At 35.5% G+C, this 24922-nt stretch overlaps 3 protein-coding genes and 1 pseudogene across 3 annotated transcripts; all 4 read left to right on the forward strand.

The window, feature by feature from the left end:
• On the forward strand, nucleotides 1-9427 carry LOC147298256 (uncharacterized). The gene is made up of 2 exons (XM_086247847.1): nucleotides 1-1563; nucleotides 7388-9427. Exons 1-2 carry the CDS (start codon nucleotides 1-3, stop codon nucleotides 9425-9427), a joined length of 3603 nt encoding a protein of 1200 aa, XP_086103973.1.
• A 2950-nt stretch (nucleotides 9428-12377) lies between these two features.
• LOC147298257 (serine/threonine-protein phosphatase 7 long form homolog) lies at nucleotides 12378-14364 on the forward strand (annotated as a pseudogene).
• Nucleotides 14365-17945: 3581 nt separating this feature from the next.
• On the forward strand, nucleotides 17946-20559 carry LOC147298258 (serine/threonine-protein phosphatase 7 long form homolog). The gene is made up of 3 exons (XM_086229735.1): nucleotides 17946-19434; nucleotides 19573-19716; nucleotides 20375-20559. Exons 1-3 carry the CDS (start codon nucleotides 17946-17948, stop codon nucleotides 20557-20559), a joined length of 1818 nt encoding a protein of 605 aa, XP_086085861.1.
• A 1609-nt stretch (nucleotides 20560-22168) lies between these two features.
• Nucleotides 22169-24343, forward strand: LOC147298259 (Pollen Ole e 1 allergen and extensin family protein). Its single transcript, XM_086229741.1, has 2 exons — nucleotides 22169-22402; nucleotides 23798-24343. The coding sequence occupies exons 1-2, from the start codon at nucleotides 22246-22248 to the stop codon at nucleotides 24079-24081; spliced, it is 441 nt and encodes a 146-aa protein (XP_086085867.1). The 5' UTR covers nucleotides 22169-22245; the 3' UTR covers nucleotides 24082-24343.
• The last annotated feature ends 579 nt before the right edge of the window (nucleotides 24344-24922 follow it).

A 24922-nucleotide genomic window follows, 5' to 3' on the forward strand; every position in this document is an offset into this window, starting at 1 on the left:
ATGATGGAGAGTCCACCGGACACCATGGTGGAAGGGAGAGAAGAGGTCATGGTCTCACCAACTGGTGGAGACCCATTTCTCAAAAAAGCCTACTTTCTCAAACCAATTGTGCCTTCCTCCTCCATTGATGAACCTCGTTTGAAGCTCTCTGACTCTTTCTCCTCCCTCCCTTCCCATTTTCAGCCGAGACAATGGCCTTTGAAGGTTGAATTCCGTGGATGGCGACAGAGCCAAAAAATTTGGAAGACATGGGTTGATCAAATGGCTTCTATTCACCAATCCACATGGAAGAAAGCTGGTATTTATGAAGCCATCTTGAATTCCAAGTACCAAATAAGAAAAAACGATTTGGTATATGGGTTTGCTGAGAAGTGGTGTCCTGACACCAATACCTTCATTTTTCCATGGGGTGAAGCCACAATCACATTGGAGGATGTGATGGTTTTGGGTGGTTATTCAGTTTTGGGTGACTCTGTTTTTAGCCCTCTTGAAAGCACAGAACTGCAAGAAATAGAAGATAAATTAATTGAGGGTCGGAAAGAACTTAACAATAGTATGTCTAAGAAGCCCAGCACAAGCTCATGGTTGAACAAGTTCATGAACAGTGGGACTGAAGTCGAGCACGAAGCATTTCTTGCCTATTGGTTGTCCAGGTACGTTTTTCACTATCGTGATGTAGTATATAGACGTGTTCTACCCATTGCAATTCATTTAGCTAGGGGGACTCGAATTGCGCTTGCACCCGCTGTTCTTGCTAGCATATATAAAGATTTGAGCTTGTTGAGAAGGACAATTGCAGATTCGAGCAGATTGAATATTGGTTATGATCATTTAGAACTCACCCTTTGGTCACCATTTCAATTTGTTCAAGTTTGGGCATGGGAAAGATTCTTGGAGATTAGTCCACTACCCAAACCTATCAGTTCTGGTCAGCCAAGATTGGCTCGATGGGATGATGTAAATGGTCTAAAAGTTGAAAATTTGAGGATGCTTTTAGACTCCGCCAGAGGTGATTTTAAGTGGCGTCCTTATTCCTTGCCTATTCAGAAGAATCAGAACAGGGATTTTCCTAAATACTACCCTGAAGAGGAAATGTGGGTATTGGTTGATTCTGTTTTGGATGATGAATTAATGTCATTTGCCAGATGCTTGAAGGTTAGTGAGTTAACTGGACTTGGTGGTACAATTGAGCAGTACCTTCCACATCGAGTAGCTATGCAATTTGGATTTGATCAAGACCTTCCGTGTTCTGTTGCTCGATCCAATCACAGTTCGGATATAGTCTGGAAGCATTACATCAAGGGAATTAAAAATATAGAACTGTATATTCCATCCAGGCTTTCTGAGGCAGATGCTAGCACAAAATACAGAGAGTGGTGGAAGCAATCAATGTCAGGTCTCAAAGACACAAGTGAAGCTGCTATCCGACCAAAAAAGAAAGCCAATAATATGGAAGTATCACTACCGAGGGACCACACCCCTGTACCTCCTAGCTTTCCTCCTAAGAAAGCTCTAAAGGGTTCAAAAGAAAGGAACAAGATTAATGCTGCCACCATTACTTGTGTTTATTCTCCAAATAATTCAGAACAAATAGTGCATGTTTCAAAAGGAAGGAATGAAGGTAATGATTCCCTTGTTCCTCCAGGATTTCAACCCAAACGTAATACGATGGAGGCTGGAGATCCTACGGTTGAGGATAGACTAACTATATCACAACTTTTGAAATGTAGTCCGAAGCATAAAAAAGTTCAGATTAGACAAGATGCTGACAGTGAGAAATTATGTCAAGTTCAAAATTTGGTGTCTTCGATTGCAGAAGAAAGTGCCGTTAATACTTTGAAGTCAGAGAGATTTGAGAAAGAGATTATGGTGAGTGAAGATTTGGTTGGAGGGTCTAAGAGAAACCAGAAAAATTCAATGGAGAGTAATGCAGGAAGTCCAAATGGCATGGCAGGTATCATTGGCAATGATTATGCTAACTTTGAGCCATTATTTGAGAAGAATTCAGAGGTTCAAGCTAGGTTTAAAAGGCTTCAAAGTGGGGTTGAACGGTTAATGCAAACACGTTCTACTAGGAATAGCTAATGAAAGAAATCCCTCCTCTGAGTTGGTATGTCTAAAACCTTATCATTATTACTGTAACTTTGTTTCAATATCAGTGATAACTAATTTTCTTTTCCTTCATTAATAGTTGTGGGTTTACGAAAATAGCACTAGTGAACATTCTCAGAATTGGATATTCTTGAAAATCACTTATCAAAAGGTGCTATTTTCGTAAATTTCCCAATTATACTAGCGGAATTCGAAACAAAAGTAAATCTTTCCATCCATCTATGTCATGTGTTATTTGATACATTTGACTTGATTTTTCTCTACTTGTCATGTGTTATATGATACATTCTGTTTGTTTGTTGTCTGAAGGAGTAGGTTGAACATACAAAGTTGATTTTTTTCTTGTTAAACAAACAGCCACTCTTTAAGTGGAATGAAAAAGTCAACATTCTAATAACTTTGAATCACTGATCACAAGTTAACAGGCAAGCAATTATAGGTTCATTTTCTATTCTAGTTAAAAGATTTTTATTCTAACCAATGCTATGATTATGCTTTAAGTTTGCAAACTGATGAAAGAAATCTCATACTTGATACAAAAAAATTGTGATCCCGTAGCCCAAGGTAGATTGTGATTAATCTTATCAGAGAACCCTGTATACTGTAAAAAGAATATAGGGTGGAAATCTGATGCACAACTCAGTCTTGTACTAATGATTAAGCCTTGTGAATTATTTTGAGACGCTGAAGTCATTAAGTTTCTACTTCTTGCATTCCTCTTATCGTTATGTTATAATTGTCGTGTATAAAATCAGTGTTGTTAATTGCATGTCATAAATCTTTACCATTTGTTTTCTTTCTACCAGTATTTGCTACTAGACATTATCAAGTTACCTTGTTTGAACTCTTCCTTCTTTCCTTTCAGATTGCAGTTCTATTTTGTTTCTGCATTCAACATGGTATAGACCTTCTCTTGAACTCGTGAGTTAGGTTTTTTTTTTTTTTGGCATATGCAGGGAAAGGGGAGAGCGATAGTCAAACTCTGCCAATATCGGAAATTTTCCATGGCCTGCTTATAAGGCAAATGGAAAATCTTGGTAACTACCCTGTGATCAAAGCCATGAACATATTCAAATGTAGATTTTGTGTTTACAATCTTTCTGAACATACTAACAATATGTGGTTTGTCATCCAAAGAAGTTGCATTCTTTTAATGGTCTCTATTGTCCAGCAAAAAAGACATGTACTATGTTTAACATGCTGCACATACATATCTGATCATGAAAACACAATTCATGAGTCCATTGATCTTGAAAGTTTAGATCAAAGCTATGAACTTGCGAAATATTCTGTCATCTTAGAATTATAAATATTGACTACTCTTGAATCCAATTGGACTGCATGGGATAGGTCAATTTTGTTCATCATACATCTTTCAATCTCTTGATACTACTGCTTGTAGCAGGGTCAATGTCAAGGGAAATTTTTTTTTGTTACATGTACAATTTGTCTCTAGAGCAGATGACTGTTACAGATGTGATTCTAAGTGGTGCTGATTGGTTGGCGGCTGCGCTGCCAGTCATCAGTGCAAATTTTTTTTGGGTTCAATCGCTCGGAAATTCGTAGGCTTTATAATTCTCCAGTTTTAGAGAGATAGTCCAAAAGTTAACATCCAAACTTCAAAAGTCATTCCATATCCTATGGGGTTAAACCCTATTGAGAATGAGATAAAAATGGAAAGTTTGTAGACTTGTAGTGTCGTTCTGTACATGAAGCCTGATCACTAACTGTGGATCAGTCGAACCCTGAAAATCTGCAAAAATATAAAATGCATTAATCGCTCACATTATATTAAAGAATTCAATTTCGGATTTTGAAAAAATTTCAAAAGTTTAAAAATATAAAAATTTCGAAAGAATTTTCAATTTCGTTGAAAATTTAAACTAAAATAATTGAAATTTTGATGATTTCATTTCGGTAATATTTTAAAACCTCAAAAAAATAAAAAAAAAATTTTGAAATTTAATTTCATGCATTATATTTCCTTAACTATATATGCATTGAAAAAAATATATATATTGTACTTTTTTTTGTTTCTCTCTGGATGATTGCACGTTACATCATTGCAACATGATCAAATGAAGGCGTAAATCATCGCATGGAGTATAAATGAAAGGAGTGGAACAAATGTTGCTTCGAAAAATGGGGGTATTGAAAATCTTTAAACCCCTGGGTTCCCAACTTTTAAAGGAATTCCTGTCAAGATGACGGATCCTGCCATAGGTGCGCCTCTCTACACGAGTTTTGGGGTCATCAACCAACACTATTATTATGTGAATCTTTACAAGTATTTCATTCATACTTTTTATTTTGTCTGAATATATTTTACATATTATAATAGGCTTTTTTACCCAAATAGCACCTGAACTACAGGGGGTGTGCTCAAATACCACCCAAACTTTTTTTCTTGCCAATTTACCACCTGAAATTATTAATATGTGCTAATTTGCCACCTAACATCCATTTTTCTGTTAAATCATCAAAAAATTTCCCAAACTTCCCATTTTGCCCTTGAATACAATAAAAAAATATTATTATTTTAAAAACTTTTTTTAAAATATAATTAGAAAAAAAATTAAAAACTAAAAAAATAGAAAATGGAAATACCCTTTTTTTTAGGGGGTTTAATTAGATTTTTTTTTTATATTTAAAATGCTTTTTTATATAAATGACGAAAATACCCTTGAAATAAACAGAAAATTTAACTAAAATGACGGTAGGTGGTCAATTGGCCAATATGTGAAAGTTTAGGTGGTAAATTGGCAAGAAAAAAAGTTTGGGTGGTATTTGAGCACACCCTTTATAGTTCAGGTGGTATTTGAGTAAAAAAGCCATTATAATATGTATTTATTACAACGGAAACCGTTATCCGGCGGAGATGGTATTAACAAACCCGACCTAAAGACGTTTATCTAGCGGAGATGGTATTAACAAATCCGGCCCAATCCCACTCCGTTCCCATCCTAAGAAGGATTGGACCTTCGCCACTCACCTCCATAGCATTTAAGTAACAGAGTAGGAGAATGGACTAGCTCTCAAGTCACCATCTCTTTCCAGACCAGACATTAGTCCAGGGTCCATTGCTTTACTCTTTTCATTCTTCACTCACTTTTGTTCCATAAATGGAAGTTTGAACCATCAAACCTATCACGTAAGCACATGTTAACAAGCAAAGGGAAACATTTTTAAATCCCATTTCACAGTACACACACACACGAGAAAGATAAAAAATAAAATCTACCATTTTCTTGGGTTTAATCTTTAGCTTTTGATGACGGAGCGGACACCATGATTGAAGATAGGGAAGAGGGCATGGTTTCACCAACTGATGGAAACCCATTTCTCTAACACCACTAGCCACACTCAGTTAAGTGGTTAATTACGGATCCGGATTCTCTCCTAAGCTACTTAATCTCTCAATTTATTTAAGTTTTTAATTATAAAGCACCATGTGTCCATTATAGGATCCAACGATTTATAATAATTTTTAGATTTTCTTTTTCCATTTTTTTATGGAAAATGTTGTCTCCTTCCTTATTTGCCACTGCACTCTCATCTCCTTCTTCATCTCGTCATCTGTAACACCTCTCTCTTAAATCTAAATGTTCATATGAGATTCAAACAATGGAAAACTAATGAACTAATGATTTAATCTAAAATCTCTCTCTCTCTCTCTCTCTCTCTCTCTCTCTCTCTCTATTTAGACTTTTGTTGAATGGCGATTAAAATTTCTTTGAGTTTTTTTCTTCATCTAATTAACCCATGTCGAAGAGTAACATTAAAAAGTGAAAAATCATAACGTGATAAAGAACCCAGTTTTGAAAGGTTAAAGATTTTCCCCAATCTTTTTCATGATCTCTTGGAGTGCTTCAGCCACCTCTCTTTGAGTTAACTATCGTAGCCAAGGTTCTGTGTAGGGGACGGAATCATGGGAAAAAAGAAGAAGTTCCAGAGCCATTATACTTTTTTTTTTTTTTTCAAGTTATACAAGTTAAATGAGTGACAAATACCTAATTTCATTGTGAACTACATGATTTTATAATGGACACATGTTATTTTATAATTAAAAGTTTGGATAGATTAAGAGATGAATGGCAAATTTGACGGTGCGTTTAGAAGGCTTAAAAACCCTTTCAAATAGTCAAAAGCATTTTTTCTTATGTTTAGCAAAAATAAAAAGCGCTATTGAGTTTTAAAAGCACTTGGAAGCGCTTCCGGGTAAAGCACCTGGTAGATGCTTCCTTAGGAAGCGATTCCAAATATATTAATAAGAAATACTTGAATTTTTTTTAAAAAAATCTATGCATTTCTAACAAAAGTGCTTTTAGTGAAAGCGATACTGAGCAAAAGTGCTTTCTACAAAAGCACTCCCAAAGCTTAGAAGAGGATCCAAACCTGTTAATTACTTATATTTAAAAAATATAATTTTTTTTTCAAAAATTAATTAATTGATGAAACATAAGAATTATTTTGGAGAAACATCCAAATATACAACAAAAAAGCCAATTAACACGTGCATACGTGCCAAGAAACTAGTTATATTTATAATGCATGGTTAACATTTAATAAAAGAAATAGATCATCGGATCATACAAATATTACCTTGTTTAATTAAAGATCATGTCTTGTTTAAATTTTTTTTAAAAAAAAATATCTTATTTATATTAAATACATTCGTGATAGATAAATTTTGTTTTTTTATTAAAAATATTATGCATGGGTACTAATATGGATAAATCTTCTATGGTACACGCGCCACTGAAGACTCACTCGTACTAATATGGACGACCATGTCTCAAACACAAATGCCTCAATACCCAAGCCATTATTTGCCTATAGCAACTATGAAAGTCTAGGAGGTGGCATGATTGTACCTTCGCCACTGACCCTCCTGGACATGAGAGTAAGCGCTCAAGTAGTCCAAGTCATCATCTCTCTAGGACCAGACATTATCTTCTTAGTGCTTACCCTTTTCAATTTTCACCTACTTTTGTCTTATATATGGAAGTTTAAAAAGAAAAGGAAACATTCTCAAAATTTCACCTACTTTTATCCATATATGGATTTTAATTAACAAGAAAAGGAAACATTCTCAAATCCATTTGGGTACAAAGCCCCTTTTCGCTTTCCCCGAAACCCCAAAAGCCAACACAGACGCAGACTCTCTCTCTCTCTCTCTCTCTCTCTCTCTCTCTCTCTCTCTCTCTCTCTCTCGTTTGGCAGCTCCAGTTCTCCTGTGTTTAATCTTCACCCTTCTCTTCTGATGACGATGGAGAGTCCACCAGACACCATGGTCGAAGAGATGGAAGAGATCATGATTCCACCAACTGGTGGAGACCTATTTCTGAAAAAAGCATACTTTCTGAAACCTATTGTGCCTTCCTACTTTCTGGAACCTCCTTTTAAGCTCCCTGACTCTTTCTCCTCCATCCCTTCACATTTTGAGCCACGACAGTGGCCTCTGAAGGTTGAATTCCGTGGATGGCGAAAGAGCCAACAGGAATGGAAGACATGGGTCGAAGAAATGGCTTCTATTCACCAATCCACATGGAAAAATGCTGGTATTTATGAAGCCATTTTGAACTCCACGTACCAAATAAAAAAAACCGATTTGGTATATGGGTTTGCGGAGAAATGGTGTCATGAGACCAATACGTTCATTTTCCCTTGGGGTGAAGCCACGATAACATTGGAGGATGTGATGGTTTTGGGAGGTTACTCAGTTTTGGGTGACTCAGTTTTGACTCCTCTTGAAAGCGAAGAACTGCAAGAAATAAAAGAGAAATTAAATGATGTTCGACGAGAAATGAACAAGAGTACCAGTAAGAAACCCACCCAAAGCTTATGGCTGAAGAAGTTCATGAACAGTGGGACGGCATTCAATCACGAAGCCTTTCTTGCCTTTTGGTTGTCGAGGTATGTTTTCATTGGTGCTCGTGAAGCGATAGATTTGTGTGTTCTGTCCATTGCAATTCATTTAGCTAGGGGGACCCGGATTGCACTTGCACCGGCTGTTCTTGCTAGCATTTATAAAGATTTGAGTTTGTTGAAAAGTGAAATTGTAAATTCAAGCAAATTGAATATTGATGATGATGACTTAAAACTCACCCTTAAGTCACCATTGCAATTGGTTCAAGTTTGGGCATGGGAAAGATTCTTGGAACTTAGTCCAAAGCCCAATGTTATCAATTCCGGTCAGCCAAGATTGGCTCGATGGGATAAAGTAAATGGTGTGGCAGTTGAAAACTTGAGGATGGTTTTAAACTCAGCTGGAGATGATTTTAAGTGGCGTCCTTATTCCTTGCCTATTCATAAGAATGAGAATAGGAATTTTCCTAAATACTACCCTGAAGAGGAAATGTGGGTAGTGGTTGATTCTGTTCTAGATGATGAACTACAGTCATTTGCCAGATGCCTGAAGGTGAGTGAGCTGATTGGACTTGATGGTAATATCCAGCAGTACCTTCCGCATAGAGTGGCACTGCAGTTTGGATTTGATCAAGACCATCCGTGCTTTGTTGCTCGATCCAATCACAGTTCGGATATTGTCTGGCAGCATTACATCAAGGGAATTAAAAATGTAGAATTGTACATTCCTCCCAGGCTTTCTGAGGCAGATGTTAGCCCAAAGTACTTAGAGTGGTGGAAGGAATCAATGTCAGATCTCAATGACACAAGTGAAGCTGCTATGGAAGTATCTACACTACGTATACCGTGGGACCAACCTCTTGCACCTCCTGGCTTTCCTCCAAAGAAAGCTGTAGATGGTTCAAAAGAAAGGAACAAGATTGATGATGCTACCATTACCTCTGTTTCTTCTCCAAACAATTCAGAAAAAGAAGTGCATGTGTCAAAAGGAAGGAGTGAAGGTAATCATTCCCTTGTTCCTCCAACAAGGGAAGCTGGAGATCCTACGGATGAGGATAGACTAACTATATCACAACTATCACTACCAAGGGACCACCTTCCTGTACCTCCTGGCTTTCCTCCTAAGAAAGCTGTAAAGGGTTCAAAATTAGGTCAAGTTCAAAATTTGGCATCTTCGATTGCAGAAGAAAGTGATGTTAATGCTATGAAGTCAGAGAGGTTGGAGAAAGAGGTTATGTTGAGTGAAGAGTTGGTTGGAGGGTCTAAGAGAAACCAGAAAAATTCAGTGGAGAGTAATGCAGGAAGTTCAGGAAATGGCATGGCAGGTAATGATTATGCTAACTTTAAGCCATTAGATGGGAAGAATTCAGAGCTTCAAGGTAGGTCTAGAAGGCTTCAAAGTGGGTTTGACCAGTTAAACCAAACACGTGCGGCTAGGAATAGCTAATGAAAGAAAGCTCGATCTATCTCCTCTTAGTTGGTATGTCTAAAACCTTATCACTATTGCTGTAACTTTGTTTCGATATCAGTGATAACTGATAACTTCTTTTCTTCAGACCAAAAAAAAAAAAAAGATAACTTCTTTTTTTGTCCTTCATTAATAGTATTGGGTAGTCTACGAAAATAGCACTTATCAATTAACATTCTCAGAAATGGATATATATTCTTGAAAATCACTTATCAAAAGGTGCTATTTTAGTAAATTTCCCATTTAAATTAACTTGCAGAATTCGAATCAAAAGTAAATCTTTCCATCCATCTATATATATATATATATATCATGTGTTGTATGATATATTTGATCGACTTGATTTTTCTCTACTTGTCATGTGTTATATGATACATTCTGTTTGTTTGTTGTCTGAAGGAGTAGGTTGAACATACAAACTTGAATTTAATTTAATTTTTTTTAACAAAACAGTCACTCTTTTATTGGAATGAAAAACTCAACATTCTAAAAACTTCGAATCATCTATATCACTCCTATCGTTAATTACATGTTCAAATCATCATGTATAAAATCAGGGTTATAAATTGCATGTCATAAATCTTTACTATTTGTGTTCTTCCTGGGTAATTGACTTTTCTATACTACAAACTTTTGCAGGCTGATACCTGAAAAATTTGAGCTAAGAGGGAATCAAGCTAGGCATGCTGGATCTTTAGTTGGAGCATTCGATTTGTGCCTCTTTGCTTGCTTTTAGGCCTTCCTTGGTGAAAAGAAAGCATTACTACAAATAATTACATACAAGTACACAAGTGTTCTATCTTTCTTAATTAATTAAGGAACTATGGGAGGGTCGTTAAGGAGGAGTGTTCCCTAAATTTGATAGGATCGATATGTAGTTTTTCTTTTTTGGGAGCTAAGATATCCTTGAACGATGTAAGAAATGTTTGTGTTGCTTTCAATGAAATGTATTTGATTAATGTGTTCATCTGAATCTTGTACTTTCTTACAATTGTAGGAAAAGTGAAACTTAACAGTCAATGGTTTTTAATAAAAACCAATGTCGTCTAGCTATTATAACATTATCTAATTAAAAACTGATGTCCAAAACAAATACAAATATCATTATTATTAAAATTTGTGATGTCTGAGCAGTTATTAAAGATCAGTTTATACTTTTATGACGAATTATGACAAGATACTGAAGTCAAAGTGCATTTTTATTATCTTTACAACTTTACATGTAATCTGATGTTGTATTTTAGAAATTGATGATGTGGTAAATACTTTAGATACCAGCTTATATATAGATGTCTATTCTATGACATTAGATATTATTGAGCAAGAAATCAGTTTTTCTGTACATAGACATCAACTTTTGTCTAATGTCTATCAACGTTTTTGTAATAGTGTACATGAAGCTTGACAGTTCTAAAAAAGAGCTACTGTCAATCAGTCGACGCTGTAAATTCGTAAAAAATATAAAATGCATTAATCACTCTAGATGATTTTAATTCCCTTAACTATATATGCATGGAAAATGGTATGAAATTATGGATCATGTCTCATACACAAATGCCCCAAGTCATTATTTGCCTATTTCAATTAACTATGAAAGCCTCAGCGCGCAACACGATGTACTTCTTTAACCATATATACCTGTTTAATTTAATAAATATATTTTCATAATTTTATATTTTAACTTTTGAAATATAGTATAATGTGTGTTATAAACGTTCTAACCAATAAAAAACACAATAAATCTAAAAGAGGAATAAAGTCACAAAAGAAATTACTAGTTTTTTTTAGACTTCTCTATAAATTATTTTATCCATATACGTTATGATCGTCAACCAATATTATAACTAGACCTAGTTAAATTTTATTGGAATTGGAAGAAACAAATTAAAATTTATTGTAAATTTTTTTTTGTTTCCAAAGTAACTCGTGACGACTACTTGTTACATGCATTATTGCAACATCACCAAATGAAGGCGAAAATCATTGTGCATAGAGTATTAATGAAAGGAGTGGAACAAAGTGTCGCTTCAGATTACATGTGGATTGAAAATCTTAAAAACCCATGGGTTCCTAATTTTAAAGGAATTCCTGCCAAGATTATGAATCTTGTCGTAGGTGCGTTTGCATGAGCGTCGGGGACTCGAGGCCGTCAACCAACACTATTATGATGTGAACCCTTAGGAGCATTAATTTCATCCATGCATACTTTTTTTTTTTGTCTAAATATATCATACATGGAAAAACTTATTTATCCCTATGTTGTAGTGATTTAGCATTCCTTGAAAAGAGAGAGAGAGAGAGAGAGAGAGAGAGATAAAAAGAGAGTGAGAGAAGAGAGAAAGCCAATGAGAGAGGGTGAAGATACCATGTAGTATCACATGGGGGATAAGTAAATTATTCTCTATCATATATATTATATTATGTTTTAGATTGATTTTAACATAATTCTAATTTGAATAAATTTTTTTTTTTATTTAGAAAGGTGACCCTCCATAATCTTTCCAGATCAGACATTAGTCCATAGTCCATGTCAAACCTTTTACGTAAAGACATCTTAACGAAAAATTATAGGATATAACCGAATACCGCTATGTGTTATAACCAATACAACGTGTAAAGATATTATTGGACGTATCATGTATTTATATTAGTAGGGTATAATATTAATAACATCCACTCATATTTTAACACATAAACCAATTATACCACGTGTCAATATATCGATTATACAAAATAATTTCTCCATGATAACAAGCAAAATAAAACATTTTAAAATCCCATTTCACAGTACACAGCATAAGCTGCATAACACCCTTTTTGCTTTCCCCTAAACCCAAATAGGCCAAAACACACACACTCTCTCTAGTTTGAAGGAAAGATAAAATACAAAATCTACCATTTTCTTGGGTTTAATCTTCAGCTTCTGATGATGGAGAGTCCACCGGACACCATGGTTGAAGAGAGGGAAGAGGTCATGGTTTCACCAACTGGTGGAAACCCATTTCTCAAAAGAGCCTACTTTCTGAAACCCATGGTGCCTTCCTCCATTGATAAACCTTTTTTGGAGCTCCCTGACTCATTCTTTTCCCTCCCATCCGATTTTAAACCAAGACAATGGCCTTTGAATGGAAAAAAGCTGGTATATATGAAGCCATCTTGAATTCCACCTACCAAATAAATAAAAACGATTGGGTATATGGGTTTGCTGAGAAATGGTGTCCTGACACCAATACCTTCATTTTCCCTTGGGGTGAAGCAACAATCACATTGGAGGATGTTATGGTTTTAGGAGGTTACTCGGTTTTGGGTAAATCTGTTTTCACTCCTCTTGAAAGCAAAGAACTGGAAGACATAGAAGAGAAATTGAATGAGGGGCGAAGAGTAATTATCAGTAGTACTTGTAGGAGTGCTAAAACAGGCTCATGATTGGAGAAGTTCATAAACAGCGGGGACGAATTCGAGCACGAAGCATTTCTTGCCTTTTGGTTGTCGAGGTATGTTTTCCGTAATGATAACGTAGTACACAGGCGTTTTTTATCCATTGCAATTCATTTAGCTAGGGGGACCCGAAGTGCGCTTGCTCCGGCTGTTCTTGCTAGCATTCATTTGAGTTCTTTTAAAAGGGCAATTGTAGATTCAAGCAAATTAAATATTGGTGGTGATGATTTAAAACTCAACCTTTGGTCACCATTTCAATTTGTTCAAGTTTGGGCATTGGAAAGATTCTTGGAGCTTAAGCCAAAGCCCAATGTTATCAATTATGGCCAGCCAAGATTGGTTCGATGGGATAAAATAAAGGGTGTGAAAGTTGAAAATTTGAGGATGGTTTAGACTCAGCCGGAGATGGTTTTCAGTGGCGTCCTTATTCCATGCCTATTAAGAACTGGGATTTGCCTAAATACTATCCTAAAAAGGAAATGTGGCTATTGGTTGGTTCTTGTTTGAATGATGAATTGCTGTCATTTGTCAGATGCTTGAAGGTTAGTGAGTTAGCTGGGTTTGGTACTACCGAGCAGTACCTTCCGCATCGAGTAGCTATGCAATTTGGATTTTGATCAAGACCTTCCGTGTTTTGTTGCTCAATCCAATAACAGTTCGGATATAGTCAGGCAGCATTACATCAAGCAAATTAAAAATGTAGATTTGTATATTCCATCCAGGCTTTATGAGGCAGATGTTAGCACAAAATACATGGAGTGGTGGAAGGAATCAGTGTCAGGTCTCAAAGACACAAGTGAGGCTTCTATGCGAAAAAAGAAGAAAGCAAAGAAGATGGAAGGAACACTACGAGGGCTAACCGCCCCCCTATACCTCCTGGTTTTCCTCCAAAGAAAGCAGTAGAGGGGTCAAAAAAAAGGAACAAGATTAATGCTGCCACCATTACTTGTGTTTCTTCTCCAAAGAATTCAGAAAAAAGTAGTGCATGTTTCGAAAGGAAGGAATACATGTAATCATTCCCTTGTTCCTCCAATATTTCCTCCCAAATGTAATAGGATGGAAACTGGAGATTCGATGGATGAAGATAAACTAACTATATCAGAATTTTTAAAATATTGTAAGAATCATAAAGATGTTGTGATCAGACAAGGTGGTGACTGTGAGAAATTATCTGGTCAAGTTCCAAATTTGGCATCTTCAGTCGCAGAAGAGAGTGCTGTTAATACTATGATGTCAGAGAGATTGGAGAAAGAGGTTATGTCGAGTGAAGCTTTGATCGAAGGATCTAAGAGAAATCTGAAAAATGCAATGGAGAGTAATGCAGGAAGTCCAGGTAATGACACGGTATGCAACATTGGCAGTGGATGTGCTAGCTGCAGCTGCAGCGCTCTTTATTTGAGAAATGGGATTCAGAGCTTAAAGATACGGTTCAAAGGATTGAAAGTGTGGTTGACGAGTTAAAGCAAATTAATGGTTAGGAAACAAGTTTAGGGAAAAGCTAATGAAAGTAAGCCCTCCTCTTAGCTGGTACTTCTAAAACCTGGTTATTATTACAGTAATTTTGCTTATCAGTGATAGATTATAGATACTTTCCTTTTCCTTCATTAATAATAGTGGGAAATTTACGAAAATAGCACTTATCAAACATTCTCAGATTTGGACATTCTTGAAAATCACTTATCAAAAGGTTCTATTTCATAAATTTCCCAATTATATACGCGAAATTCATAACAAAAGTAAATCTTTCCATCCATCTATGTCATGTGTTATATGGTATATTTGACTTGATTTTTCTTTATTGCTTGCTGTTTAAATCTGGATTCTGTTTGTTTGCTGTCTGAAGGAGTAGGTTGAACAAACAAACTTGATTTTTTTTTTGGTTACAAAACAGCCACTCTTTAAGTGGAATGAAAAAATCAACATTCTAAAAACTTTGAATCACTGATCACAAGTTAACAAGCAAGCAATTTTATGTTCATTTTCAGTTCTTGTTAAAAGATTTTTATTATAAGCAGTGCTATGATTATTCCCTAAGAAGCTAGTAAACTGATGTAAGAAATCTCACACTTAATACAAAACAATTGTGATCCCATAGCCCAAGGTAGATTGTGATCTATCTTATCAGAGAACCCTGTATACTGTAAAAGAATATAGGGTGGAAATCTGATACGTACATAACCTTGTGAAGTATTTTGCAACGACGAAGTCATTAAGTTTCTACTTCTTGTATAAAATAAGTGTTATAAATTGCATGTCATAAATCTTTACCACTTGTATTCTTCCTATCAGTATTTGCTATTAGACATTATTAACTTACCTTGTTTGAAGTCAACCTTCTTTCTTTTCAGTTTGCAGTTCAATTTTATTTCTGCTATTCAACATGATATCGACCTTCTCTTGAACTCATGACTTAATGGTTTTTGTTTTTATTTTTTCGTATATGCGGGGAAAGGAGTGGGCGAGAGTCAAACTCTGCTAATATCAGAAACTTGGTTTTTAGTATATATTCTATGGATTGCTTATAATGCAGATGGAATCTCTTGGTAATTACCTAATTAACATGTTGATCGAAGCCTTGAACCTACATATGCAAATAGAGATTTGTAATTACAGTCTTACAGGACATTCTAACAATATGTGGTTTGTCAGCCAAAGAAGTTGGTTTCTTTTAATGGTCTCTGTTGTCCAGCAAATACATGCACTACGTTTAACATGCTGCACTTGCATCTCTGACCATGAAAACAGAATTCATGAGTCCATTGATGATTGATCTTATATTTTTAGAACAATGCTATCAACTTGCTAGATATTCTGACATCCTATAAATATTGACCACCCTTGAATCCCATAGGACTGACTGCATGGGATAGATCAATTTTGTACCTTTATTTGTGAGGACATGCATCTTTCAATCTCTTGATACTACTGCTTGTTGCAGTGTCAATGTCAATGAAATTCTTTTATGTTGGATGTTCAGAGAACTCAGTACGGCAAAGTGCCAAACCCCTTACAGCACAACTTTATGCTTTGATACATATTTTCTTACTTGCTTATGAGGCAATGAAATTGATTTCGAATCGGTTAGCGCCTGTTGGGAAAGTCTTAACCCTTTCCTGGAGTTGAATTAACCAGCTTGTTCTTTTTGGGGGTAAGATGAATTCATTTGTGTAAAGTCTATGCTGTGATATTACTGCTTGTTGCAGTATTCTTTTTCCCCTTTGGGTAAAGTCTATGCTTTCATATTATTGCCTCTTGCAGTGTTCTTTTGCCCTCAAGTTAAGAGTGATTCCAAGTGCACACAAGAATTTAACCCACTTAGCATCCGATAATCTTTCAAAATTTTATATACTTGGTGTACAAAAAAAAAAAAAAAAGTCCAAAACTTGAAAGAAAGAAAAAAAAAGACAAAATAACTGGCCAGCTATTTGAGATGGGGACAATCTCATGAGGGGCTTCATTTTGAGTTACTTGGTGACTATCACACCAAAAACAAAAATTTAGTGACTTTAACGATCCGACTTAAAATTGATCAAGAAAATTAATTTTTATGACTTAAAATTGCTCTATTAATATAGAGCTCAAGATTATAAGAGAGTAGAGCATCTCCAACAGCTTGTTATTTCCCCCTCCGTAGCATACTCCCTAGCTATATTAGCTTATTTCTTCCCAAAATTATTTTTCAATAGATTAGCTATCTAGTAACTCCATTAGCTAATTTAGAATTTACTTTTTGGTTAGTTAAATTTTGGTGAGAGGAGAGAGAAAATAGCTATAGCCAAAGCAATCAATGGAAAGAATTTTTGAATTCTTTAAATGCAACAATACAAATCTACCTCTCATCAACGGAAAATTATATCAAATTTTAGAAAATAATAAAATATTAATGTTAGCTAAAATAGAGAACATTGTTAGGGTAAAATTTTTAAAAGTAGTTAGCCAAAATAGATTTCTAACTTTTTTTTCTTTCACAAATTTAGCTAGAATATAGGTAAGTTTGTTGGAGTTGCTAGCTCTACTAAATCAGTGACAAAATGAATTCCGAACTCCTACAATTTTGTATATTTACACTATCCGTTATATATAGAGAGAGATGAGCATACATGTACTAACTAATAAAAATTGTCACCTAACACTTTTTTGTTTGTTTTTGTTTTGGTCAGCGTCACCTAATACTTAAATGCCAAAAAATTGTAGTAGTTAAAATAAAATAAATGTTTCCTTTGTATTTATATCAAAGATTCAAAATGACCCTTAAAAAAATTGTTCAGAAAAGAAAATTCAAGAAAAAAACTAAAAATGAAATTGGGAAAGGAGAATGAATATATTGCATAGGTCCTATTTGAGTGGAAATGTATTACATAGTCATGAATTACAAATTTAAAGTTTACGAATCTTTAAATGTGACCCGATAAATACAAACCAAAAGATATACATTTATTTCATCTTTGTTCACACATTGACATCAAGAAAGCTAGATATTTTATCTCTTCTTTTGTTCATTCAATAATGTAGTCTAACAATTGAATTCGTACATTTTTTAGAATATTTATTAAAAAATTTATGTAAAAATTAACAATGAACAAGATAAGAAAAAAATTAAGAAAGAAGATATAAAAAAAAAAAAAAAAAGACAACTAGCACTCCCCTCGAAGAAATACCTATCTTAACAATATAGTCATGAGAAACGATATGGATTAATATATACACAAAAAAAGTAACATAGTTAGGAAAATGGTGTAGCACTAGCACCAGATATTACTTATTAGTCCACAGTCCATTTTTGGTCAATATTAGTCCACAGTCCATGATAGTTTTCAGTCAGTTTTGTTCCAAAAATGGAAGTTTGAACAAGTCAAACTATGTACGTAAATGGAAAAGGAAAGATTTTCAGATCCCATTCAGACTCCTATTACACAGTACACTGTACACAGCATGCTTTTCTTGCTTTCCACCTAAACCCGAAGGGCCAAAACGTTCTCTCTAGTTTGGCAGGGAAGAAGGAAAATTTATTGATTTATTTATTTTGTTGGGTTATCTTGACCTTCGAAGGGCTTCAACGATGGAGAGTCCTCCGGACACCATGGTTGAAGAGAGAGAAGAGGTCATGGTTTCACCAGTTGGTGGAGACCCATTTCTCAAAAAGGCCTATTTTCTCAAACCCATTGTGCCTTCCTCCTCCATTGATGAACTTTTTCTTAAGTTCCCTGACTCTTTCACTTCCCTCCCTTCCCATTTTGAGCCAAGAAAATGGCCTTTGAAGGTTGAATTCCGTGGATGGCGACAGAGCCGGAAAGATTGGAAGACATGGGTTGATCAAATGGCTTTTATTCACCAATCCACATGGAAGAAAGCTGGTATATATGAAGCCATCTTGAATTCCACGTACCAAATAAGAAAAAACGATTTGGTATATGGGTTTGCTGAGAAATGGTGTCCTGACACCAATACTTTCATTTTTCCATGGGGTGAAGCAACAATCACATTGGAGGATGTTATGGTTTTGGGAGGTTACTCGGTTTTGGGTGACTCTGTTTCCAGCCCTCTTGAAAGCACAGAACTGGAAGACATAGAAGAGAAATTGCATGAGGAGCGAAAAGAACTTATCAGGAGTGCGTCTAAGAAGGCTACAACAGGCTCATGGTTGGACAAGTTCATGAACAGTGGGACTGAATTCGAGCACGAAGCATTTCTTGCCTTTTGGTTGTCCAGGTATGTCTTCCCCAATCGAGATTTAGTAAGTAAGTCTATTTTACCCATTGCAATTCATTTAGCTAGGGGGACCCGAATTGGGCTTGCACTGGCTGTTCTTGCTAGCATTTATAAAGATTTGAGTTCGCTGAAAAGGGCAATTGTAGATTCAAGCAAATTAAATGTTGATGATGATGATTTAGAACTCATCCTTTGGTCACCATTTCAATTTGTTCAAGTTTGGGCATGGGAAAGATTCTTGGAGCTTAAGCCAAAGCCCAATGTTATCAGTTATGGCCATCCAAGATTGGCTCGATGGGATAAAGTAAATGGTGTGAAAGTTGAAAATTTGAGGATGGTTTTGGACTCAGCCGGAGATGGTTTTAACTGGCGTCCTTATTGCATGGCCATTGAAAACTGGGGTTTTCCTAAATACTATCCTGAAGAGGAAATGTGGGTATTGCTTGATTCTGGTTCAGATGATGATTTACTGTCATTTTCCAGATGCTTGAAGGCTAGTGAGTTAGCTGGATTTGATACTATAGAGCAGTACCTTCCGCATCGGGTAGCTAGGCAATTTGGACTTGATCAAGACCTTCCATGTTTTGTTGCTCGATCCAATCCCGAAATAGCCTGGAAGGCAATTAAAAATGTAAAATTGTATGTTCCATCCCGGCTTTCGGAGGCAGATGTTAGCACAAAGTACTTAGAGTGGTGGAAGCAATCAGTATCAGCTCTGAAAGACACAAGTGAGTATGCTATGAGACGAGATAAGAAAGCAAAGAATGTGGAAGGATCACTACCAAGGGCTAACCACCCCCTTGTACCTCCTGGTTTTCCTCCAAAGAAAGCTGTAAAGGGTTCAAAAGAAAGGAACAAGACTAATGATTCTACCATTACTTCTGTTTCTTCTTCAAAGGATTCAGACAAATTTGTGAATGTTTCACGAGGGAGGAATCAAGGTAATCATTCCCTTCTACAAAGGACGGAAGCTGGAGATCCTATGGATGATGATAGACTAACTATAGCAGAAATTGTGAAATATACTAAGAAACAGAAAAAAGTTCGGATTAGACAAGATGGTGACAGTGAGAAATTATCGGGTCAAGTTCAAAATTTGGCATCTCCAATTGCAGAAGAAAGTGCTGTTAATACTATGAAGTCAGAGAGATTGGAGAAAGAGGTTATGTTGAGTGAAGATTTGGTTGGAGGGTCTAAGTTAAACCAGAAAAATCCAATGGAGAGTAATGCAGGAAGTCCAGGTAATGGCATGACAGGCATCATTGGCAATGATTATGGTAACTTTGAGCCATTATTTGAGAAGAATTCAGAGCTTCAAGCTAGGTTTAAAAGACTTCAAAGTGTGGTTGAACGGTTAAAGCAAATGCGTTTGTCTAGGAATAGCTAATGAAAGAAAGCCCTCCTTTGAGTTGGTATGTCTAAAACCTTATTATTTTTACTGTAACTTTGTTTCAATATCAGTGATAACTTCTTTTCTTTTCCTTCATTAATAGCAATGGTTTACGAAAATAGCACTTATCAACTTTCTCAGAATTGGATATTCTTGAAAATCACTTATCAAAAGGTTCTATTTTCGTAAGTTCCCAATTATATTTGCACAATTCAAAACAAAAGTAAATCATTCCATCCATCTATATCGTGTATTATATGATACATTTGACTTGATTTTCTCTACTTGCTTGCTGTCGAAATCTGGATTATGTTTGTTTGTTGTCTGAAGGAGTAGGTTGAACATACAAAGTTAATTTTTTTTTTTGGAGAGTAATGCTGGAAGTCCAGGTAATGACACTGTAAGCATCGTTGGCAATGAATGTGCAAGCAGTAGCTCTTTATGTAAGAAATCGGACTCAGAGCATAAAGCAAGTATTAAAATGTCAGAGCTTAAAGATAGGGTTAAAAGACTTGAAGGTCTGGTTGACAAGTTAAAGCAAATGTGTTCAGGAACAAGTTTTAGGAAAAGCTAATGAACGAAAGCCCTCCTCTGAGTTGGTATTTCTCAAACCTGGTTATTATTACTGTATATTTGGTTAAATAGCAGTGATAAGTACTTTATTGTCTTTCCTTCATTACTTATTTTTGGAAAATTTGAAACAAAAGTAAATCTTTTCATCCATCTTATGTCTTGTGTTACATGATACATTTGACTTGATATGTGTTTGTTGGCCTGCTGTCTGAATCTGGCTCCGTTCCTGGCCGTAGTCATTAAGTTTCTCATCTAGCATCCCTCTTATTGTTACAAATTCAAATCATGTATAAAATCAGTGTTATAAATTGCATGCCATAAATCTTTACCATTCGATTTCTTCCTATCAGTATTTGGTACTAGACATTATCAACTTACCTTGTTTGAACTGAACCTTTTCTCTTCAGATTACAGTTCCATTTTATTTCTGCTATTCAACATGGTATCAACCTTCTCTTGAACTCGTGAGATAAGTTTTTCTTTTTTGATTTCTTTGTATGTGATGCAGGGAAAGAAGAAGGCGAGAGTCAAACTATGCCAATAACAGAAACTTGGTCTTTTGTAGATATTCAATGGATTTCTTATAGTGCAGATTTGATTCTCTTGGTAACTACTTAACCTGTTGATTTTGTAATTAGATTGTGTACCAACTACTAACTTCTTATAGTGCCTTGAACCTACATATGCAAGTAGATTTTGTAATTACAATCTTATTGAACATACTAAGAATATGTGGTTTGTCAACCAAAGAAATAGCTTTCTTATAAGGTCTATCTTGTGCAGCAAAAGGTACGTACATGCACTATGTATGTTTAACATGATGCACACATCTCTGACCATGAAAACAGAATTTGTGAGTCCATTGATCTTGAAAGTTTTGAACAAAGATAGCCAACATGCCAAATATTCTGACATCGCAGAATTTTAAATATTGAACACCCTTGAATCCAATAGGACTGCATGGGATAGATCAATTTTGTACATTCACTTCTGAGGAAATGCATCTTGGGCCATGTTGTATTGGGCCATGTTGGGCCTCTATCCTAAGTCTCACATTTGGACAAATTGTAAGGGAAGGGTATCCTATCTTTTAAAAATTGGATCCTCACCCACATAGAAATATGATCTCTCTCCCTCATAACTCATCACTCTCCCTAGAGCAGCTCTCAAGCTCTCTCTTGTACACTCGTAACACCATTCTTCATAGTTAGACCCAACAATCTCATCTTGGCCAAAAAAAAAAAAAAAGACCCAACAATCTCAAGTGGATGTAGTCTCGTTATTTTTAATTTCAGTTTACTGCGTAACAAAATTTAGGCAATAACAATTGTTAAAATAAAATAAAATAAAATAAAAGTTTAGAGAGTTGTTTAGAAAATAAAATTCAAGACATTAGCCAAAAATGAAATTGGAAAAGGTGAATGAATATTTCATAGGTTTTGTTTGGGTGGAAACAAATTTTGTGCGGGCTTTACCCATTCCTCACACGCTACCGACACTAATTAGCCAAACAAGGCGGTAGCAACTGTAGCAACCGTAGTTCCAGTAACCGCAGACGAGATGGTCCCATTGGGCAGAGTGTCAGGGCGTAGAGTCGTGTAGACTAATAACACAATTGCGTATAAAAAAAGTCGAAAGTAACAGTGAGGCCAAGCCACGGTGGACATTTAGAACCCCAGACACGGCCATGGAAGCGGAGAGGAAGAAGAAGCTTGCGGTGGGTCTTATTTTTTTCGCAGTCTTAACTTGTGGTGTTGGAGCTTGGACTGGTGAAATCCATGGCAGAGTTATCTGTGATGTCTGTGGTGACTCCGCCATTGGACCTGAGGATCATGTTCTAGAAGGTCCTTTCTTTCTCTCTTGCTCAAATCAGCAAAATCAGCACAATTGCCTCAATTATTTTGATAATTATATGTTGCTTGGTGAAATTTTTGAACGGGGTTTTTGTGTTTGAGTGATAATTTTTTGTGGGTTGGTGATGAACATCATGTGTTTAGCTAAAAGCTGTTCCTTTTGGTCCAATTGATTTTTGGTGTGTTTTTCTCAGACAAAAGTTTTGAAATTTTTCTGGTTTTAATGGTCTGATAATTTTTCCCAATCTGAATTTTCATGATTATAATGTGTTGCATTGTTTTTATCTTTGTAATGGTCTTACTTTGAGCATAATGAGTTGGAATACTTACCTCTTCATAGATATAAAGATGTACAGAATTGGAATACTTTCCGCTTCATAGTAGAAAGATGTACATAATTTCTGGTTTTGCTTAATTCTTAGACTGATTGCTAATTCTTGTAAATTTCGTAGAAGTCCTCTGCATATATCCTTTGCTAAATAGGTTGGAGAGGAATGGTATTTTGACTTTTACTGGTCCATCTAGGTGTGGAACAAAGGCATAAACATTCTGTTGAGTAGGAAACAAGTTGTAGTTTTGATGAACTTTGGAGAAATATTTTGGTAACAAATTTCAATCAAAATCTGAAAGGAATCCTTTTGACAACTTGGTTTGCAGCCGCAAGCTTCCATTTCCAGTAATTGAACATAGGTTGAGTGATTGATGGGACTATTCTCCCTTTGTACATAGAAACTTTGCTCAAAGGAGAGTTCTACCATATATGGCATAAAAACACACTTTTAATACTTGAATCTTGATGGGTTCACTTCTTCACTACCAGGGTATAGATATTTCAACTGGAAGATTTGTTTGTATGTCATATGTCATCGTTGCTGAAGTACTGACAAGCATCTACATTGCTCTTTTCCTTAACTGCTACATCATCATATTCATGTATACATATTCCACTTGATCTGGAGGAAGATCTAGTTGGATTAAGTTGAAGCCTTTGAGCACATTACACTAACAGTATAAAAATCAGTATTTGTTCTTCATGACTACTGTAGAATTTAGGATTTTAAGAAGCAATTTGTAGACCTTGTATTTTTTTTTCCTTCCAATAAGCTAGTTTTTTTATTTTTAAAATTTTGTGTGTTGATGGTTACATCTGTTGGTTTTTATTTTCAAATGCCATAGAGATATTGAGAGAAGTTCACATCCATCTCTTATGGTAATTTCGATTGTTTGAAGTGGAGAATGAAGTTAAAAAGATACAATGGATTGCTATCTTGGTCTCAATTACAATGTTAGATTAGTGTATTTAGTCAAACTATAACATTCCAGCTTATTTTTATATTGGATAAGGCCAAAATGGATGGTTTTGACTTTTGGTTTGTTATGATGCAGGTGCTGAGGTAGCTGTTCTATGCATTACAAAGTCTGGGGAAGTTCTAAATTACCAGGCATTCACAAATGATAAGGGGATATATACAGTGGCAGAGACAATGCCCGAGAGTGACCGCTGGGATGCATGTCTGGCACGACCTATCAGCAGCTTCCATGAGCACTGCACACATCTTGGGGATGCCAGCTCAGGAGTAAAGTTCAGTTATAATCATCCATCGGGCTATTCTTACACCGTTAGAGCTTTCGTCTATAAACCAGCAAGTGTACCAGCATACTGCATTTGAAAATTGTAGGCATGATGTGTATCTTTCTTCTTTAGTTGGACTCTGTGCTTGCTTTTACTGAAAGGAAATGGAAAATAGATTATGTAGTCATCATGCAATGAGTGTTATTGCTGTAATGTAGTTTGTGCTAAACATCCTTTTTGTTGGTATAACTCAATCCTTGATTGGAGTGACATACAGAACTATACAGTAAACAGGCCTGAAAATGTAGGGCTGTTGTAGAGGTTGTACACTTAAATGTTGGAAAGAAGCTTTCATAGAACCAAGTTTAGCACTTCATGACCATAGTAGGGTAATAATGCATGATACTTCTCTCAGGAACTCCATTTATTATAAGATTTTCATGTTTATGTCATGTCATAGGCTAGTTGTGGAGAAGTGAATTATGTTGCACCAGAATAATGTTTGTACAAGACAAATGCATTATCACAACCCAATCTTACTCTTTTATCTTCATCCTTCACCGCAAAGGCTAGCCTTAGAGGCAAATTCTTAAATCCGTTTTATTAAGTTTTAAAATCATCTCCACCCAAGGCATCAAATGCCAAGTGAATTGTTTTAATAAAAAAATCAAATGGAGGTGCCAAATCCTTCATGAATTCGGCAGCATATAAATGAATGACAAGTTCACCATTCAACCAATTGATGTGTCACACCTCTTTATTACTTAAATAATTTATTATAAACTTTTTCTTTCATACTTTCTTTTTAAAAATATTGACTTATTTGTAATATTAAAACTTTTTATTGACTTTTTTTGTAATTGTCCCTTATACTTATGGATCCGGCAAAAAAAAAAAAAGAATAATAAATTACGAATCTGATACTTTGTTGGAGGGAG

The sequence above is a fragment of the Dryas octopetala genome, chromosome 1 (assembly GCF_963921425.1).
Source record: "Dryas octopetala chromosome 1, drDryOcto1.1, whole genome shotgun sequence".
NCBI lineage: Eukaryota > Viridiplantae > Streptophyta > Magnoliopsida > Rosales > Rosaceae > Dryas > Dryas octopetala.

Excerpts from the sequence above, each read along its gene's own strand:
- LOC147298259 (XM_086229741.1), top strand. The coding sequence starts at position 22,246 with ATGGAAGCGGAGAGGAAGAAGAAGCTTGCGGTGGGTCTTATTTTTTTC. Across the intron at positions 22,403-23,797 it reads TGAGGATCATGTTCTAGAAG|GTGCTGAGGTAGCTGTTCTA; the intron begins GTCCTTTCTTTC and ends GTTATGATGCAG.
- LOC147298258 (XM_086229735.1), top strand. The coding sequence starts at position 17,946 with ATGGAGAGTCCTCCGGACACCATGGTTGAAGAGAGAGAAGAGGTCATG. Across the intron at positions 19,435-19,572 it reads TCCAAAGAAAGCTGTAAAGG|ATCCTATGGATGATGATAGA; the intron begins GTTCAAAAGAAA and ends CGGAAGCTGGAG. Across the intron at positions 19,717-20,374 it reads ATCTCCAATTGCAGAAGAAA|GTAATGACACTGTAAGCATC; the intron begins GTGCTGTTAATA and ends CTGGAAGTCCAG.
- LOC147298256 (XM_086247847.1), top strand. The coding sequence starts at position 1 with ATGATGGAGAGTCCACCGGACACCATGGTGGAAGGGAGAGAAGAGGTC. Across the intron at positions 1,564-7,387 it reads ATGCTGCCACCATTACTTGT|AGTCCACCAGACACCATGGT; the intron begins GTTTATTCTCCA and ends ATGACGATGGAG.